The sequence below is a fragment of the Peromyscus eremicus genome, chromosome 19 (assembly GCF_949786415.1).
Source record: "Peromyscus eremicus chromosome 19, PerEre_H2_v1, whole genome shotgun sequence".
In the NCBI taxonomy this organism is placed as follows: Eukaryota; Metazoa; Chordata; class Mammalia; order Rodentia; family Cricetidae; genus Peromyscus; species Peromyscus eremicus.
The window spans coordinates 53,553,515-53,572,174 of NC_081435.1; the positions used below are offsets into that span (position 1 = coordinate 53,553,515).

The window sequence follows — 18,660 nt, forward strand, 5'->3', positions numbered from 1 at the left end:
CCTTTATGCTGAGAATTTGGTGTCTGGGTGTGTTCTGTGCCAAGTCTGAGGCTACTTCAACTGCGGGCTTGCAGGCTCTCTTAAGGATCAGTGGCAACAGAAGCTGCTTCTCAAAATGAATGTAGTTATACATTTTCTCCTAATGTCCAAAGAGCCTGCCTTCATCCTGGGCCAGCAACACTTTGAGATGACGTTGTTTGCATTGCATCCTGAGATTAAAATGCAGATACCATGTAGCTTAGCTATGTCTACCCCTGGTAGAACCCAAGTTTTAATAGGACAAGGATCTTTGCTTTTTTTTTTTTTTTTTTTTTTTTTTTTTTTTTTTTTTAAATCGATGTTTCTCAGGTACCTAGAATACCATCAGGTGCATTGTAGCTGCTTGGTAAAAATTTGCGAATAAATACATAAAACAAAGGATAAAGTAAATGAGCGAATCAAAGATAACCTAGGACCAGAACTGTGGAAATTCTGGACTTGGGACTTGAGGCCTATTCCACACTCCATCACTTTACTGTGGCCGTGGCATAGACCCTTTCTAGGACTGTCCTTCCTAAAGTATAAAATGAGATGGTTACTTATTCATGCAGTGAATGTCCGCTTTGATAACGTCTATAGTCACCATGGTTCACAGATTGCTCCTTTGCAATAGAATCCAGCTATTTTTTTCAGAGTGGTACCCCACAGCTTCAAAACTCCCGCCTCCCCAGGCCCCGCCCACCCGACATGCCCATCTTTAGGCCCCGCCCCTATTTTTCACTGCCCGCCCGCAGGGCAGAAGCTCCGCCTTTCCTAGCGGCAGTCATCCAATGGCCAAGATACACGGCTAGGTGAAAGCGAGGGAGCTATAGGTGTCCGGCTGGCGCCTGACCAGAGTCTTGGAGTTCCGCTCTTTTCGAGCAGTCACTTCTCCGAGTTTCCACCTAGACAAGCGGCTCACCGGCTACCCCACAATCTCCTAGAAGGGTCGGCTGAGGCTTCAGAGCCCGTTCGCCACGCTCCCCAGGAGCCCTGGGTCTTCACTGGCCGAGGCTCTCCGCCCGTAGCACTCTGGAACTTGTAGTTCTCCTTCTCCCAGTTCCTCCAGGGCCTATGGGTGAGCTGAGCCTCACGAGACTACGATTCCCAGAAGCCCACGAGAGACTCTGGTCACGTGGCACCCAGGATGCGGGCTGGTGGGCGGGGCCTGCCGGTGCTCCGCAGCTGTGTGTGACAGAAGGAGCCGGCGGGCCGCCCGGGCCCCCAGAGACCTCGCCATGGTACGCGCGGGCGCCGTGGGGACACATCTCCCCACGTCCAGCCTGGACATCTTTGGAGACTTGAGGAAGATGAACAAACGACAGGTAACGGAGGCTCGGGTGGGGGGCGCGCCCGGTGCACCGGGACCCGCTGCGGCTGCAGGAGTTGGGGTGTCCCCGGTGAGGCTCGCACCGGCAAGGGCAGCTCGGTGTGACCGGAGCTCCCTGGCTTCCAGAGGCCCTGGGTTCAGATCTTCCCAGACCCACGTGTGGGCAAGTGTTGGCATTCCTGCGTGGACGAGAGCAAATTGGGGAGGGGGTGCGGGAAGGGGAGCGCAGTGGATGTCACATGCGCTTGCGGAAGTGAAGGGAGATGACTGGAGCGCAAGTGACAGCTGTCTGCGCGTTTGGAGGGCCACTCGGTGAGGAGGGAACAGCCTTCCCTGTGGCGCTCCAGAGGCCTGGCTGCGCGCCGCCGGCCGCGCCGTTGCAAGTGGCTCCGAAGCAGGCAGAGGGGAAGGGGAGAACTTTCTTACCGTGGGAGCTGTTCAAGGACCCCCCCAAAGGGCTTTCTCCCGAGCTGGGGGAGGGGTTGGTGTTCCGGGGGCGTGCGTCGTCGGGACTCAGTGCTGCTTCTGCCTTCTGAGTGGTGCTCAGTCCTTGCAGACCGAATCGACGTTCCTAAGAAGGATTTCAGAAGTTTCTTCTAACTTTCTGATTCCATCCTTTCTCGCAGCACCACCTGCCATAGGGTTGGGGGGGGGGAGGGGAGCGGGGGGGGGCGTCCTTGGATAGCTGGGCTTCATTTTTCACTGCTCTGTAAGAAGCCCGCTGAGACAAAGTTTCTTTTTGTGTCGTTCCCCCGCCAACCCCCCATCTCTTACTGTGCACCATCACTTCCTCCATCAGCCCGGAAAAGTAGGATAGGGCAGTCTGTAGTTGAGGGACTGTAGTGTCCCCGGTATCTTGATAGCTAGCCAGTGCTATTACAGATGATGACGCACCGTGGTGAGAAAAGTACGGTCTTTCTTGACAAGGGTGGAACACATGGCGTTTTCATGATTTGGATGGCCCTCAGAGTTATCTGTTCCACCATGTAGAGATGGGAGCTGTGGGACTGAGAGAGCACAACTTATTTGGGGGCACATATCTCCCTTCCCCTCCCTCAGCCCCACATCTCTTCTCTTTCTCTTCCATTCCCCTTTCCCCTTCTTCTATCCCCCCCCCCCATTTTTTTTTGTGAAGAATTTCAGAAAAATGCAACCATATGGGACAGTTTCGTGACTTGGATTTTCTGAAGTGATTAAGATCTGGTTGTGTCTAGCTTCACTGATGAGCTTCTGTGGTCTATGTGGCTAAGAGGAGTTTTAGTTGGGACTCACACTAGCTTGGAACAGCAATAACTAATGCCCCAAGGGCGGACACTGGTCATAGGAAGAACGGCTTTATTTTAAATTTAGATGATTGGATGGAGTTTTAAAATCTTTGGTACTGATTTCTAACGGCTATCATTGCAGACTATCAGAGAGGGCCTCAGATGAATCTATCAGTCCCTCACTTGGTTTGGCCGTTGGATCTCTTGGGTCAGTAGCTTGTTGTGTTGCTTGTTTTGATGGTCTACTAATTAAAATTCATAAGCTCCGTTTCTGTGCTTTCTTTTAATGGTTGGGGGAAAAAAACTTGTCTTTCGCTTGCTTCTGACTCTTCCCCCTTCATAACAGGGTCCTCTGACACCTTGTCAGACCTTGAAGCAGGACCCCCTTTCTCTACTGCCCCCACTTAATAAATAAGAGCCACATGCAAGACAAGGGCTCTTTGTAGCTGCAGCGAGGAAGAGAGGAAGTAGTACAGTGACTGGTGTTTTTGCTGCTCTGTGGCCAGAATATCTGGCCTGAAATGTTTGCTTAAAACTCCTTGCAAGTGGCTGATTCCAGAGATTGGGTGTGGGCTTGCGTTAAGGCTCTGTTGGGGTCCTTATTTGGTGAGCCCAAATGAGGCTCAACGCAAGGCATCATGCAAATGTGATGAGGTATATTTGGACCGGGTTCAGCTTGTCTGTAGTTCGGCCAAATTTATGGTTTTAGATTCCTGGTTGCCAAACCTGTACTCAGATCTGTGGATACCTTAATGGTAGGGTGTCTGAAGTATGACTCGTGGTTTTGCAGTGAGTTCGATTGTTAGGTTTTTGTGTATTTGCTATCTCTTTAGCCTTTCTCAAAGGAAGTGTTTGTAAGGAATCAGTTTTATTACCTCACAGTGATCTGTTTTCAAGCACAGAGAACCATACTGGAAAACATGTTCTTAACTCAGAGTTCTTATTAAATAAGTACTAAGAGCTTGTAATTTTGCTTTTTGTTGAGATAGAGACTGGTGATCTGAAAACCTATCAAAAAATTGGCAGTCCTTATTTAAAATTGTGGTTTGGGACTTTCCCAACCGGATCTGTAGTTCATAACGAAACAGCCGTTGTTTACACACACTGTTCTCAAACAGAGCAGGTGGGGAAGATTTGTAGCCAGTGACATCTGCTTTTAGAAGCTATGGTTTAAAGGGGTCCACTTAGCACACCTCTTTTTTGCTCTCCTGGGAATACAGTGCTAGTTTCATAATGAGCAAATAGACACAATAGCCAAGTAGTTAAAAAAATGGTTCATGGCTTTAGTATTGAATTCTATTTCTATTGCTACTTTGATATTGATTGCACCATGTTGGAACTCAGTCCAAGAGTGGGGTCGTGTGAGAATTCTGAGTGCCTGTGAGAAAACTCCAACAAGACAAGAGTCTTGTGACCTGTTTTTTTGTTTTTTGTTTTTTTCAAAACACAGAGTTGTTCTTGGAATGTGTTTTTGTGCTTCTCCTAGGTGTCAAGAATAGGAGTGAGTTCACTTCAGCTGTTGTTATTTATATGCTCTATGGAAAAACATGTTTTTGCTACATATGGCTTGTCCTGTGATTGAACCCCTTACTCATGTGATTCTTCTTAACCCTCAGAGTATAAATTGTCTGATGCTCTGAATAAAGTTGGTGATTGCATGAGACTTTAGTCCGCCTCATTTTTAGGCCCCGCTTTCCCAGGTTCACACCGCTGACTGGAGCGGTAAACAGCACCGAGATACCACACGTTACTTTACGTTTCCTTTTCTGTCCTACTTTGAGTTGAATCCTTTACGGTGGCTTCAAGTCACCTCTTTTTGCCAGGTGGTCATAGTAGCAAGAGCCACTCTTGAGTTCTGCTTTCCTTTTGTTGCATCATCTCAATACATTTTCATGTTTTATTACTCCTCAAAATGATTATTTTAATAGCCATAGGTTAGATTTTTGGAACCAGTCCATGCTTACCGTAGACATTTTGAAGAAGTGACTTAGGGTTTCTGTTGCTGTGATGCAACACTATAACCAGAATCAATTTGAGGAGGAAAGGGTTCATCATTTCATCTTACAACTTGTAGTCCATCACCTAGGGAAGTCAGGGCAGGAATTCAGGACAGAAACTCAGAGTCAGAAACTGAAGCAGAAGCCATGGCGGCATGGCTTGCTCAGCCTGCCTTCTAACATCTGGGATGACCAGCCCGGGGGTAGCACTGCCCACAGAGAGCTAGGTCCCAACCTGCATCAATCATCAATGAGGAAAATTCACCACAGGCTTGCCCACAGGCCAGTCTGGTGAGAGCACTTTCACAATCGATGTTACCTCCTTCCTAATGGCTCTAGCCTCTGTCAGGTTGACATAAAACTAGCCAGCACAAGAAGAAAATCAATGCTTGGGGCTGAAGAGATGGCTCAATCTGGAAAGTGCTTGCTTTACTGAGTTCGACCTACCCCCACCTCAGAAACCCATGCAAAAGATCCAGTGATGGATGCTGTAATCCCAGGGCTGGAGATGTAGGCACAGGCAGATCCCTGAAGCTCTCTGGCTAGCCAGCCTACCCCAGGCTAGTAAGAAACCTGTCTTAAAAATCAACATGGCTGGGCGGTAGTGGCGCACGCCTTTAATCCCAGCACTCGGGAGGCAGAGCCAGGTGGATCTCTGTGAGTTCGAGGCCAGCCTGGACTACCAAGTGAGTTCCAGGAAAGGCGCAAAGCTACACAGAGAAACCCTGTCTTGAAAAACCAAAAAAAAAAAAAAAAAAAAATCAACGTGGATGGTGTCTTAATTAGAGTTTTTATTGCTGTGCAGAGACACCACAACAACAACTCTTATAAAGGAAAGCATTTAATTGGGGCTGGCTTACAGTTCAGAGGTTTCATGGTGGGAGGCATGGCGGCACACAGGCAGGCATGGTGCTGGAGAGATAGCCAAGGTTTCTACATCTGGATCAGCAGGCATGAGGAAGAGAGAGTGACACCGGGACTGGTTTGGGCATTTGAAACCTCAAAGCCCAACCCCAGTGACAGATTCCCTCCAACAAGGCCTTACCTCCAGTAGTGCCACTCCCTGTGACTTTATGGGGACCATTTTCATTCAAACCACCACAAATAGCATCCTGAGAAATGACACCTGAGGTTGATCTTTGGCTTCCACACACATGAGCATCTGTACACTCACACCCAGAAAATCAATGACTTGTAACTATCCTAAGATCACCTCTGGCCTTAGACCACCTCCTTGTGCTTATAGTTTGCCCAAGGTCTTATTGCAATTGCTTAGTGTTCATTATTTGAAATAGTGGGATAATCTGCCATTTCCTACTTTCCCCTCATTATTAGAAATAAGACTGATACAAGTATCTTTGGAGCCTAATTTCTTATCTGTTTTAGATGGAATTCTTACAAGCAGGAATCCCAGGCTGATAGTAATCTCTTGATATTAATGCTAGTTGAGAGTACTTATATTAACTTGCATTCTCCCACAATGTAGCTTTTGGTACTAGTCCTGAGTGTTAGCATTAAAAAAACAGAAACTTTATATTTGCAGGGAAGGAGGGAGGATTATGGGTTTGAACCTTTCAAGTATTCACTTGCTGCTTATACTTCCTCACTGGAAAATTACAGCCTTAAGTTTTACCTCATGTTGGTATTCTAGTTCCCTTATAGCTGATTTGTCTGTATTCAGTGTTTATTAAAGGTGTTTGTCATTGTTTAGCAAATTGAATGCTGACTATTGCCAGACCTGTGTTGAATATTGAGAATACAGTTCTGAACAAGGTGTGAAATGATGCCTGCCATTGTGAAATTCACAGTCTAGTGTGAAAGACAAGTGAGTATATGTGTAACTGGTGATGGATGCTGTGAAGCTACAGTGAGAACAGGAAACAGGAAGAAGAGGCCTGCCTATGGCAAAGACTGACAAGCTCCAGTGCTCTGTCAGCTTTCATACAGTTTGATTGGCACATAGCCGTGTGAATTCCTTTAGATATTGTCTGTGGCTACGTCCTAAATCCAGTAGCAGAGCTAAGTGGCTTTGATAGTTATTATGTGGCCTATAAGCCTAAACTATTTACTGTCCGGCCCTTGAAATGGAAAGTTTGCTGGCTCCTGGTCTAGTACGTAGAGGAAGGCTTCCCTTGGGCACTGATGTTGAAAGTGGGACTTGAGAATGGGTGAGCTGTGGATATGCCAAGAGTCCAGGGAAGGGGCTTTCTGGGCAGAGCAAACCACTGGGTAAAGGACTTGAAGTGAAAGGCATGTGTACAGTTTAAAGCACTGATAGGTCCCGCAAGTGTGGCTGGCATGGTGAGTTCCACCAGCTAAAGCTGGGGGGTGCGGGGGTCAGTCAGGGAAGGGGCCTCTGAGGCCATATTAAGAGAGTGGGCTGCAACTGAAGGGCAACTGCACAGCACAGAGGTGGCCAGGGAACACTGAAACAAGCGTGGATGTGGAGTGGATTAGAAGACTTGTGGACGCTCTTCCAGTGACCCAGTGGGGCCCTGTTAGTGACTCGGTGAGAGTTACAGCCGTGGAACTACTTTGCTTCCCAGAGAAGCTCTGATATGAACTCTTTGAGTTATCTTTCAAGATGCACAGTCACTCAGGCAGTTGGGAACCTCGGTGTTGGGAGGAGTTAGCGTGCTGGTGCCGATGGCAGCATGGAAGGTTCAGGAGGAGAAGGAGAAACTGGCGGCAGGATAAAGTGTTCAGAGTGGATGGAGTCTCTACCTAGGGCAGCAGCTCCTTTGAGACCTTGGGAAGGAGAAGGGTTGTCACCAGTGGAAGAAGCCTAATATGGAGGAAGAGGTCACAGTGGAGTGACAGGAGCTGATTGGATGGGAAAGATGTGGAACAGTGGGCCAGTCCCTTCCCACTTATCCTCCCACACCAGAAATCTCTCAGCTGATGTGCAGGAAACATGGAAGCTGGTGTTTCCAACAGTGGATTCAGTTGGACGGCTTTCCTGTGTGATTCCAATGTGTAGATGTTGCTGAGAACTAGGAATAAAGCACAGGGGTCTCAAGCTAGCAGCTTCGGTGTCATCCAGAAGCTTCTTAGAAATGCTTTTCTCAGGCCTGCGATGATGGCAGTGTGTGTTGAGGTCTACTGCTGTGAAGGATGGTGTACACACTCAGAAGTCAGGGCCCTGGAAAGCCACCCAGCACTTCCCTGCTGGGCCTTCCTCAGCGGCCTTGGCTGCATTTCTGCAGGCCTTGTGCATTTTAAAACTTGTATTTTGTTGTATATTAAACTGTGTTTTTTAAGTTCACATTTATTAACTTGTCGCTTTATGGGGTATGGTGTGAAGTTTCAGTCATGTTTACATTGTGTGATGATCAAACCACAGTGATTAGTATATCTGTCACCTCAAACATTTATCATTTATTTATGCTAAAGCTCTAAAAATCTTGTCCTTATCCCTAAAATATACAGTGCACTCCACTGGGCTAGAACACCAGAACCCAAAACCAGTCCACTTCTCCACATTGTTTCAGTTAAAGTTAAATTTGAAATGGAGATGATGTTCAGAGCCACGTGATTTGGCTCCTGTTCCAAACACACTCCAAAAGAAAGTGTGCAAAGCTGATAGATACTTAAGATGGGATTTAACCTACCTAATTTCACTTCTTCTGAAACACACTAAAGGAGATGCTTAGTCATCAACTATTTCAAGATAGGGAGTCCAGGCAAGGAAACAAGATCACCCAGGTTCTAGGAGCTGGAAGACAGGAAAGAAATGGTAACTGAAGTAGTCTGGGAAAGTGAAAATGCTGGGAGGAAAGATGCTGTCCTATGACACAGAATCCTTCCAGACTCAATTGCTTGCGGCAGATGTCTCTAGAAGTGAAGTAGGAAAAGAGGACAGGCTGAAGTGGATCCCCTCCTTTCCCTAAAATTGAGACGTGTGAGATACCCAGGCCTACCCAGATGGAAGGCTGAAATCTTAACCCCTGCAAGGATAAACAGAAGTATGTGGAGTAAAGGTGCCAGGCCTGTGGAAGGTATGGACACACTGTGTGCATGCTGTGTGCCAAGGATGGGAAGCTTAGGTGAGGGGCAGAGTCCTGAAAGAACAGCCTTCAGCTGTCCGTGTCCAGGTACCTAGAGAATATAGGGCCAGAGAGGAGGGATCACTGAATTAGAGATACGACCTTGAAGTGACTTCCATTCCAGGGTGGATGGTCCAAGGGAAGGGAAGAAGGTTGCTGGAGATGGGTCCAGGGTTGAGACAACAGCATCCACATGGTTCTGCAAATCATCATGATACTTCCAGGGCCTGGGGGAGGAAGACTGAGGCAGATAGGTACCAAAGTCAGGTGCCTTCTTGCGCCACAGGAAGGGCAGGGCCTGAGGAACTTATCTCTTGAGTAGTGTTAAAAAGGGTAACTTTAGTTTGTGTGGCTTTGTGAAGGATGGAGGGCATTCATCTGACAGTTCAACTACTGTTGGAAGGGGTTGGGATGTGTACAGATGTTGGTTTGCCCTTCAGTCTCCAGGGGTTGGCAGGTAAGGCAGGCAGCCGTGGCAAAGAAGAGGCTGTACCTTAGCACCCGTGCAGGAGTCAGGGTGAGCCCTGACCCGTTGACTTCGGTGACTCCTGTACCTGTGTTCTTAACCAAATATTTACTGTTCACTTTTTAAAGTATTTATGGAGCCCTTAAACAAACAGATATTTTAAAGTTTTGTTTCCAAACTTTCAAAGGAAAGTTGTTGTTCTTGTTTTTTCAGAAGCAGAGGTCTGCTGGTTGAGCCCTATAGTACTGTTCAGCTTCCTTTTGAAGGTGCAGTTTAGGAGAAGTCACTTTAGATGTGCCAGCCTCTCAGGGTGAGAACATGGGGCTGCACAACTAGCCGATGCTGAGCTGCATCTGTGCTGAGCTACAGTGGAAGCTGCCAGTGGTTGAGTTCTGCTAGGAGAAATGTTTAGTGTTGATTACCAGCCTCCTTGGGGAAAATCTTAAGTCATTTGAGGCCAAGTGCTCGTATATGGGAGCCAGCAAGCAGGTGCTTAGATGCTCTGTCCAGTGTGTTTGAGGCCTTTAGGCCCCACTGCCAGTGGCAATAGAGCCCCCTTGCTGTACAGGGCTATTGCAGGTGAGGAGTGTGTAGCAGTCACTTGGGCAGAGTCCCATGGCTGATCAAGCTGATCAGACAGATAACTGTTTCCCCCTTTTCTCACAGACTGTGAGGTGAGGTTTGGAAGACTTATCCTGTGAATAAAAGCTGAAATACTAGCTGCCCTCCAACCATGCCTTGTTCATTTTATAAGTACCTCCAGGCTCTGTTGTGTGAATATTGAATATTCTGCCGTCACTGTTTTCACTTGGGTTTGGCCTTTTTCATTCCAGCTCTACTACCAGGTTTTAAACTTTGCCATGATCGTGTCTTCTGCACTCATGATATGGAAAGGCTTAATTGTTCTCACGGGCAGCGAGAGTCCCATCGTGGTGGTGCTGAGGTAGGTCCTGATCCTGGTCCTCATCCCGTCACACTGCTTCCCTGGGATCCAGGAGCCAGGGTGCCTTGTTCAGCAAAGTGGGAGAATGCATTCCTGGTGTACAAATTGACCTTTACACCTAACTGGTTTAAAACGTTAAGCAATACCCAGTAGAATGAGCGTGTGTCCCTCCAGTTCCCAGCAAGTGTCAGGAGATGTCAATGGCCTTTATCTCCTGGAGACGGCTATGCTTATGAAAGTGTACCTGCTTTAGAAGAGTGACTATTGTCAACTTCATGCAGCCATAAAGTTATTCGAGAGGAAACCGTCAGTCCATTTGAAACCAAATGGCCCTGTTTGGCAGCCAGCAGGTGTGTCAGGCGCTTTGTTCAGTGTGTCTGACATCATTAAGTCTCACTGGTGGTAGCAATAGAGCCTCTTTGTTGTGTGGGAGTAGAAGGGGGCCGGTTGTTGTCACTTGATCAGAGTCATAGCTAACCAGTTCAGGAGCCAAGGTCACACTATGGGGCTTTTGCTCCCAAACCAGTGCCTTTCCTTCCCCTGGGTTCTGCTGCTAGACCATAGATCTGCAGCTGTGTCTATACTTCCCGGGGCTCCTTTGTGTGACTAGCCAAGGGGTGGATTTGCAGTTTTCATAAATGTAAATGCTGAGGAAGTGTCGCTCACAGAGGAGCAGAGGGGCCCTTGACTTATCAGTGTTGACAGGAGTGCCCTGGGCCCTGTAGGGACCAGGCTCCCGGGTCCTAGCCACCATAGCTCTGCTTCAGTTGGAGTAGCTCTGCTTTATGTCCTTAGGGGGTCATACTTCTGGTCGGAGGGTATTCGAAGGATGATAGATAGCTTGGAGGGTTTTTGTTTTGTTTTGAGAGGGCTTAGGATGTCATTCAGTGGTAAAGCAAGTACAGAGCATGTTCAAGGTCCTGAGTTATCCTCAGCAAGGGAGCAGGAGGAAGGAAGCAAGGGGAGAAGGCAGGAGCAATGAAAAGCTTTCTAGGAGAAGGGGGCTAGGGATGGATCTCAGTGGCCAAGCATGTGTGAGGCATGTGTGAGGCAGTGTGAGGCAGTGTAAGGCATGTGTGAGGCAGTGTGAGGCAGTGTGAGGCATGTGTGAGGCAGTGTGAGGCAGTGTGAGGCAGTGTGAGGCAGTGTGAGGCATGTGTGAGGCAGTGTGAGGCAGTGTGAGGCATGTGTGAGGCAGTGTGAGGCATGTGTGAGGCAGTGTGAGGCAGTGTGAGGCGTGTGTGAGGCGTGTGTGAGGCAGTGTGAGGTGTGTGTGAGGCATGTGTGAGGCAGTGTGAGGCAGTGTGAGGCAGTGTGAGGCAGTGTGAGGCAGTGTGTTCAGTGTTCACATGTAAGAGGGAGAGGAGGACTCTAAATGGCCCTCTCATGCAGAGGCCCATGGAGGTCAAGTCTCAAGTATTCCAAGATCATCTTTGGTAGAGCAACCCTGGATCAAAGATCACCAGGTTCATCACACATGCACACACAGATATTCCTGTGAAAGTGCAGTACACAGGGACTTTTTTAAAAAAGCGTCCTCTATAGTTTTAAAGCAGTCTGATGTGAAGTCATGAGCTGGTAAAGTCCCTGTGTTGTTGGGGGTCCCTAGCCGTGGGAGAACACCTGCCAGCTGATGTTCCTAACTTTGAGAGCTGCTGGACTGTAGGGCCCTTTCTTACCCCTGGTGCTTTGGGAGGGGTGTCTTCAGTCAGTGCCATCCATTGTCACGACCTAGAGCATTTTCTTACACTGCCTCCCTGCTGGGGGCTCTGGGAAATTGTGGAAGGAATAAAGATGAAGCCACTGGTGGAGAAATGAGGCATTTTGGCCGTCGTTCTATAAAGGAAAACTGAAGTCTGAAGCCCAGCTCACTTTAGAGAGGAGGACACAGTAAGAGTCTACATTGGGGCCAAATTTGTTTGACCCTGCCGTCCTCTTCCTCTCCCTCTCAGTCAGTTCTGTCGTCAGCCCTTTCCTCTTCTCACTCAGCTTTCCTGGTTAGCATGCCAGGTCTGATCCTGTGCACAGAGCACTGGTTTCATTTGAACATGAGCCCCGCAGGTGCTCAGTGACAGGCCACGTATCTCCTCCCTGCCTTCTGTCTGCTGGGAAGCTTGTAGGGCACCAGTACTGGGTGGTTGGAAGGAGGCCCAGCTTCATGAACCACTCTCCTTTAAAGGCCCCAGGGCTTCCATTAGCCTGTTTCTTTCTCTTTCCTGATGAGCAGACATTGCTAGCTCATCCTTGGCTGCCCAGCTCCTATGAAGTTATATTTACAGCTCTTATTCTTTTCCTATGCATTACATTTTAACTTTCAATTCCCAGTAGATTGCAGTTTCCTTTGAATACAGCAGAGATTTTGGTATAGATTTGAACTATTACCATGAAGATTATGTAGTCTTCCACACCAATAATACTTGTTAGCATTAGGCTTTTGTAGAACATGGCTGAGGTTGATGCTGCAAGAGGCCAAACTGGGTTCAGGTTTTGTTCCCGCTCTCAGTATGCTTTAGGACAGGGCCTGCTCTCTTCCTCTGTTCATTTGTTTGTTTCTCATCCCCTGAAAAGATTCTGCAGTGTTGTGGGTGCTGAGGCTGTGCCATGACATGAAGGGACCACCCTACACATTAACCAGAACTAACAGAGTACAGCTCCGAATGAAATGTATTTGTGGAGGTGGGACTTTTTTTTAAGGCCATAAGTAGGCAGCTTTTACTTCAGAGTCGACACTCTTCTTGGTTCAGCTCCAAGGCAGTACTTGTTCAAGGAGTGAGAAACAGACAATGGGGTAGGCTGAGAAAAGGACCTGCGAGCCTCCTTCCCATGCCTGAACCTAGCCTAAGTAGAAAGCATTTCCTCAATGGCCATTTCCTTATCTGAGCTGGGGGAAACCCTTTGTGAACGTGGATTCAACTGCGGCTGGGAGTTTACCTTTACTATCCTTTGGACACTGGCTACCCCTGACGGTGACTTTATGTTTCTTTGCAGTGGCAGTATGGAGCCGGCCTTTCACAGGGGAGATCTGCTGTTCCTCACAAACTTCCGGGAGGATCCCATCAGAGCTGGTGAAATAGTTGTTTTTAAAGTTGAAGGAAGAGACATTCCGATAGTTCACAGAGTAATCAAGGTTCATGAAAAGTAAAGAGGCTTTACTTGCTTTTATTTTGGTATTGTACGTTTTGGTAGATGGTTTTAAAGATTAGTGAGAAAACGGAAAGACCCAGATTTGTTCTCCTTCTGCCGTTTATTAACTGGGATGCTTTGCACCAGTGACCTGACTGTTTCTGTAGACTGGGAGGGCAATTATGAGAGCTAGGTGAGAGAATGTTTCCTAGAACACGTAAAACCAAAAACCAAACCCAGACTGCTGCACAAATGTAAGGGCTGTGTGATATTAGCTGTCTGAAGGAGTCTCGAAGAAAATCACACTAACCAGATGGGTTACTTTGAAACCAGAAATTTCTTCTGACATGTAGCAAAGCTAGCTGTTTCTCTGTGTCACTGTGGCCAAAGTGGCATTATTAGCAGTCACTTCAGCCCTTGGTGGGGGAAAACCTCCTTTCCCAGGGCACCTCATAATTTGGCATAACATGTCCTGCATTAGTCCTGCCCTCCACCGCCACACAGCCAGCCTCACCTTCTCCTTAGGTAGCATGGATGCCCCAAGATCTTACTAGCGTCTGTTTTTAAAACGAAGACATTTAATTCTAGTTCAGATGCAGAAAGCTCTCGTGTGTGTGTGAGAGAGAGAGATTGCATTTTATATACTTGGTGTGCACCTTTACCTTTGTGCAGCTTTGGCATTAGCATTTTTGTGTACGTGGTTTATAAAGTTAAATTTAGATATATCTGTGTTTTAAAAGATGGTGAAGTTTTCGCCATGGGGGAGGGGGATGAGAAGGATGAGACTGGATCTGCGAGTGACTTCTAGTGTTGGGTATGCATGCCCTTCGCTGCTTCCAGGGCCACTTAAAATACCCACCTTATCACACTGACCGTTGGACTAATCCAGACTCAGTACAGGCTGCTCAGATGCAGGCATCGTTTGAATGGTTACGTGCTGTCTACTTGCTAACTTCCTGAGAAGAAGCAGGGATGGTGCGACAGGGCTTCCACCTCATTTGAAAATCATTTCTAAAGATGGAAACGTGTTCAGAGTTGGGGCAGTGATGACTTTTTGCTGTAACTTGTACAGATATTCTCCCTCTTGAGTCTATACACCCATGACTACAAATCAGCTTGTTCCTTTAGACACTGTTTCAGATACTTGCAGGCTTTGAGCCCCTTACCTCATCCTAATGGTGCCTGTTTTCATTTGTCTTTTGAAAGACTCCCTCTTTATAAACTACACAGTGCTACAGGTTTGTGTTTCCGGACCCAGGTTTACAGTGCACCCCCATTTAGAGTGCTTAATGAGTCCTGCCTCTCTGCTGACTCTGTCTGCTGCCGTTTGTGACTGTTTCCCTGCAGATGGGATTTACACCACTGTGCTCGGTGGTGAAGGAAGTAAAGCATTAATAGTTCTCCATTTGGTAAGCTCAAGGTCAGTTAAAAAGCACAGCCACATTTAAATCACCTTACCCACAGATCTCTGTGGTTTGGGCAAGTTCTTATGTAGACTGAGTAAGAGTGAGATCCATCCTAACATTTTTCCGTGAGGGTTAAGAAGGGATGAGACAGTTCAAATGCAGGTCAGTAAGTCAACTTCAGCTGGTGTCTGCCCGAGTCAGACTTGAGAGGGACAATTGAGGTGAGTATGGGAACGTCCCTTCCAGTTCCATTTTGGACTGCTGCGGACCCACAGGACCTAGTCCCATGATCTTGCCCACTGGTCATGACACTGATACTCTTGTTTCTGGATTACAAGTAAGTTAGTACCAGCAGCCCTGGTTCCAGTGCAAGAACGCCAGAGTAAGAAGTGATGTTGTGTACCGGTGTTGCCTTCCCATTGCTCTGGTATTTGCTTTGTGTTTTGGTTGTCAGGGTTACTTGAATGTTTTGGAATTTAAGTCCATGAAATTGTCATTAGATCTGTGCTTCAGCTGGGTGGTTATCTGTAAGCAATCAGCTTAGACCAAGGAGAGGTCAAGTCTTCCTCAACTGCTTTCTAAATACTGCTGTCTGGCTGTAATGTCTGCGTTAAACTAATATGTTTTTAATGATGCCGTGCTGAGAATGACTTCTGAGAGGACGTCATTTTGCTTTCCAGAGATAATGGAGACATCAAATTTCTGACTAAAGGGGATAATAATGAAGTTGATGACAGAGGCTTGTACAAAGAAGGCCAGAACTGGCTGGAGAAGAAGGACGTGGTAGGAAGAGCACGAGGGTGAGGATGAACTTGTTGTTACACAGAAGCTTCAGACACCAGCAAACACTTAAACGTGAAGAGACTGAGCTTGTAAGACAACAGCCATTTGTCACAAACACATCCACGTGTTGTAAGCAGGTCTAAGGTGTGCTTGGAAGACTAACAAAGAAACCCTAAGCCTGGGCTATACAGTGAGACCCTGCCTTCAACAAAACATGTTCAAGGGCTGGAGAGATGGCTCAGCAGTTTAGAACACTGGCTGCCCTTCCAGAGGACCCAGGTTCGATTCCCAGCACTTCCATGGCAGCTCCAGTCTGGGGGATCTGACGCCCTCTTCTGGCCTCCTGGGGCACTTCACACACTGGCACAGGCATACAAACAGGGAAAGCACTCACACATATAAACAATTTTTTTTTTAATGAAGAAAACTTAAAGCTATCCAAGGACCCCAAAACTATAACTGAATTGGAATATATTACCTATATCCTGTATTTAATTCTATTCCAAAACACACCTTCACCTAAAGATTAGTTATTTTGAGGGGTTTAAATGCCAATGACTAGAAATCCTCCAAGAGATGGCCTCTGATTAGCATTTCAGTGACTGTTCTGGACACTCTACTAATATATATGAGCACATACTACATATAGTTTTAACTGGAAGGATTGAGCCTTTATGTCCAACAGTAAGTGGACATAAAGTAGCTTCTTGTGTTAAATCTACAGCTTTACCCTTTTAAGTGGCCAAATGCTGTTCTTTTGGTACCCATAATTCCATATGCAAACATCTGGAAAGACTTTTTGTGGTAGACATTTGAACTATTTTCCTATTTGCTTCTCATAATTAGAAAGTTTGTGGTAAATTTTTAAATTCATGATTGTTTTAAGAATTAATTATGGTTGACACCGTACAGAATGTATCTCATTTTAAAAAAATTAGTAAAGGAGATGCTTTCCCTCTCTCACTGACCCATTTATAAATATTAATAATAAATAAAGTTGAAAACCCCTGTTAGAAATGTCCACTTGCTGTCTCAGTCTCACTGGTCACACAAGTCAGTGGAAGGGTCATCTTTATTGATCAGGCGCTGATGCAGGGCTCTCCCCAAGCCTTCCCCCACTTTCCTCTGCTGCACTTACTCAGGTGTCTGCAGGGAGACAAGGGCGGCTTCCTCCTAGCTGGTCCTGTGTTTCTAATGCCCATGAAGGCCACTGACAGGAGAGAGGCAGACCACTGGGTGTTGACTGGAAGGGGCTGTGGACGTGGCACCTGCTTCTTATTAGCATATTTGAGTCCGAGTTGATCCATTGTGTTCATTTCTCAGTAAACTCATTTGTTACACTTGAAAAGCACTGAAATGAAAATCATGATGATTATTTAAACTCTGGATGGTTTTCTGTGTGCTTTCAAACTTTATTTGTTGCTGGTTTCTTTTCAGGTCATATAAATCTTTTGCTTTTTATTTTGAAGCTTTTTCTAGTAGCTGTTTTTACATAGGCCACCTGAAAATACTTTTCTTCCTAAAAACAAAATCAGCTAGATTTATGGAAGTTGCTTATTCTACTTGTACAAGTGGTTCAACTAATTACTTTAATGGTACCAAGAACAGCCAAAGAGCTTTGCTGCTCAAACCACTTAAAACCCTCCCAGCCTTTAGCGCGCATACGCTTTGCTGCTCCAGCCTTGGGAAAGGAGTGGGCACTGGCCTCCCAGGCTAGCCAGTGGTGTGCCATGGGAAGACTGGTGTCCTGAGGCCAATGTGTAGAGCAGTACATGCTATATCATCATTATAGTAAACCAATTTTATATTTCTTGCTTTTCATTCCCACAATTTAGGTTCTTACCTTATGTTGGTATGGTCACCATTATAATGAATGACTATCCAAAATTCAAGGTAGGAATTTATGTGTGTGTGTGTGTGTGTGTGTGTGTGTTTACTAAGTTTTTAAATACTGGAGCTTTTACCTGTGCAGTTGTAAATAGGAAGTCATCATAAAATGTTTTGCCATTGCTTTTTCTGTGGAGCATTTGTAATTTACCTACAAATTAGCATAATAACCTAAATTATTAACATTTTAATTAGTTATTTAAAACAGCTACTTTTATACTAGCTATGTTATAAAATGGTGCTTATAGGAGTGTTGATTGTTATGGAAAATTTTTAACCTAGACTGAAGTAGCATCAAAACCCTGGTCATATTTATCAACCAAATTCAGCAGAAATGGCGTTTCTATTTTAGAAAATCGCTTGAAAGACAATAGGGAACCTAAAAGGCTAGGCATTAGCTGTGTTTGTCAGGTATGTGATCTCAAGTCATCAGTATATTTTTGGGTCTCCATTCAGTGTGCAATGAACAGCTCATTTGGAGAACAAGGCATGTGGGAGAGAGGTCATCTTTTGAGTCTGTCCTCAGTCCAGCATTGAGCAGGCTTCATCTGAATACATTTGTAAGCCTGAGTTTATTTGTAGATCTCACGATGATTTTCCATTGTGCTTTCTTTACAGTATGCTCTTTTGGCTGTGATGGGCGCATATGTGTTACTAAAACGTGAATCCTAACACGAGAAGCGGTTCCTGGGACCAGATTGAAATGAATTCTGTTGAAAAAGAGAAAAGCTAATATATTTGCAACGTTCCACTTTCTGTATAAAGGGAAACCAGGTGGAGATGTTTTTGTCTTGTCCAAATAAATGATTCACCAGTAAAGATGGCTTCCTTTTGTGGCCTCTGATTGGAGTCTGCTCAGTCTCTGAGCTGCTGGAGGTAGTGGCCTCTACAGAGCATGGGGTCAGCAGCACTTCTAGGCACTGGACAGTGTGTTGGGGCCTGGCCTGTTGGAGGTGGCATGGCACAGTCCACGTGATACAGTCCCAGTAACTCGTTTCAAAAATAGAGCTCCGAGTTTACAGAGTGATGTGTCTGAGGGAAACAAGCTCTTCAAAGAGGGTGACTTTTTATTCATTCATGCATAATCTGATAAACAAATGAAGTCCACAGCCTTTTAGGAGGAGGAGATGCAATCTGCTTTGTTTTTGTGATATATTTTGGGATGGTTTGTGCAGCTATTTAAAGTATCCAGTAAATTATAAAAACAATGTGGAAGCTGGAGAGATGGCTCAGTGGTTAAGAGAGCTCACTGCTCTTGCAGAGGACCCAGGTTTGGTTCCCAACACCCATGTCAGGCAGCTGCACACACATGGTACACACACATTCACATGGCAGATACGCATACACATAAATAGACAGATGAATAAATAGATATAAAACAGTGCATACACCTTTG

General features: G+C 46.2%; 1 protein-coding gene across 1 annotated transcript; it reads left to right on the top strand.

Annotated features, from left to right (window-relative positions):
- The first annotated feature begins 1,177 nt into the window (after positions 1-1,177).
- Positions 1,178-18,083, top strand: Sec11c (SEC11 homolog C, signal peptidase complex subunit). Its single transcript, XM_059246459.1, has 6 exons — positions 1,178-1,343; positions 9,956-10,065; positions 13,054-13,203; positions 15,275-15,394; positions 17,213-17,270; positions 17,883-18,083. The coding sequence occupies exons 1-6, from the start codon at positions 1,257-1,259 to the stop codon at positions 17,934-17,936; spliced, it is 579 nt and encodes a 192-aa protein (XP_059102442.1). The 5' UTR covers positions 1,178-1,256; the 3' UTR covers positions 17,937-18,083.
- Positions 18,084-18,660: the final 577 nt, after the last annotated feature.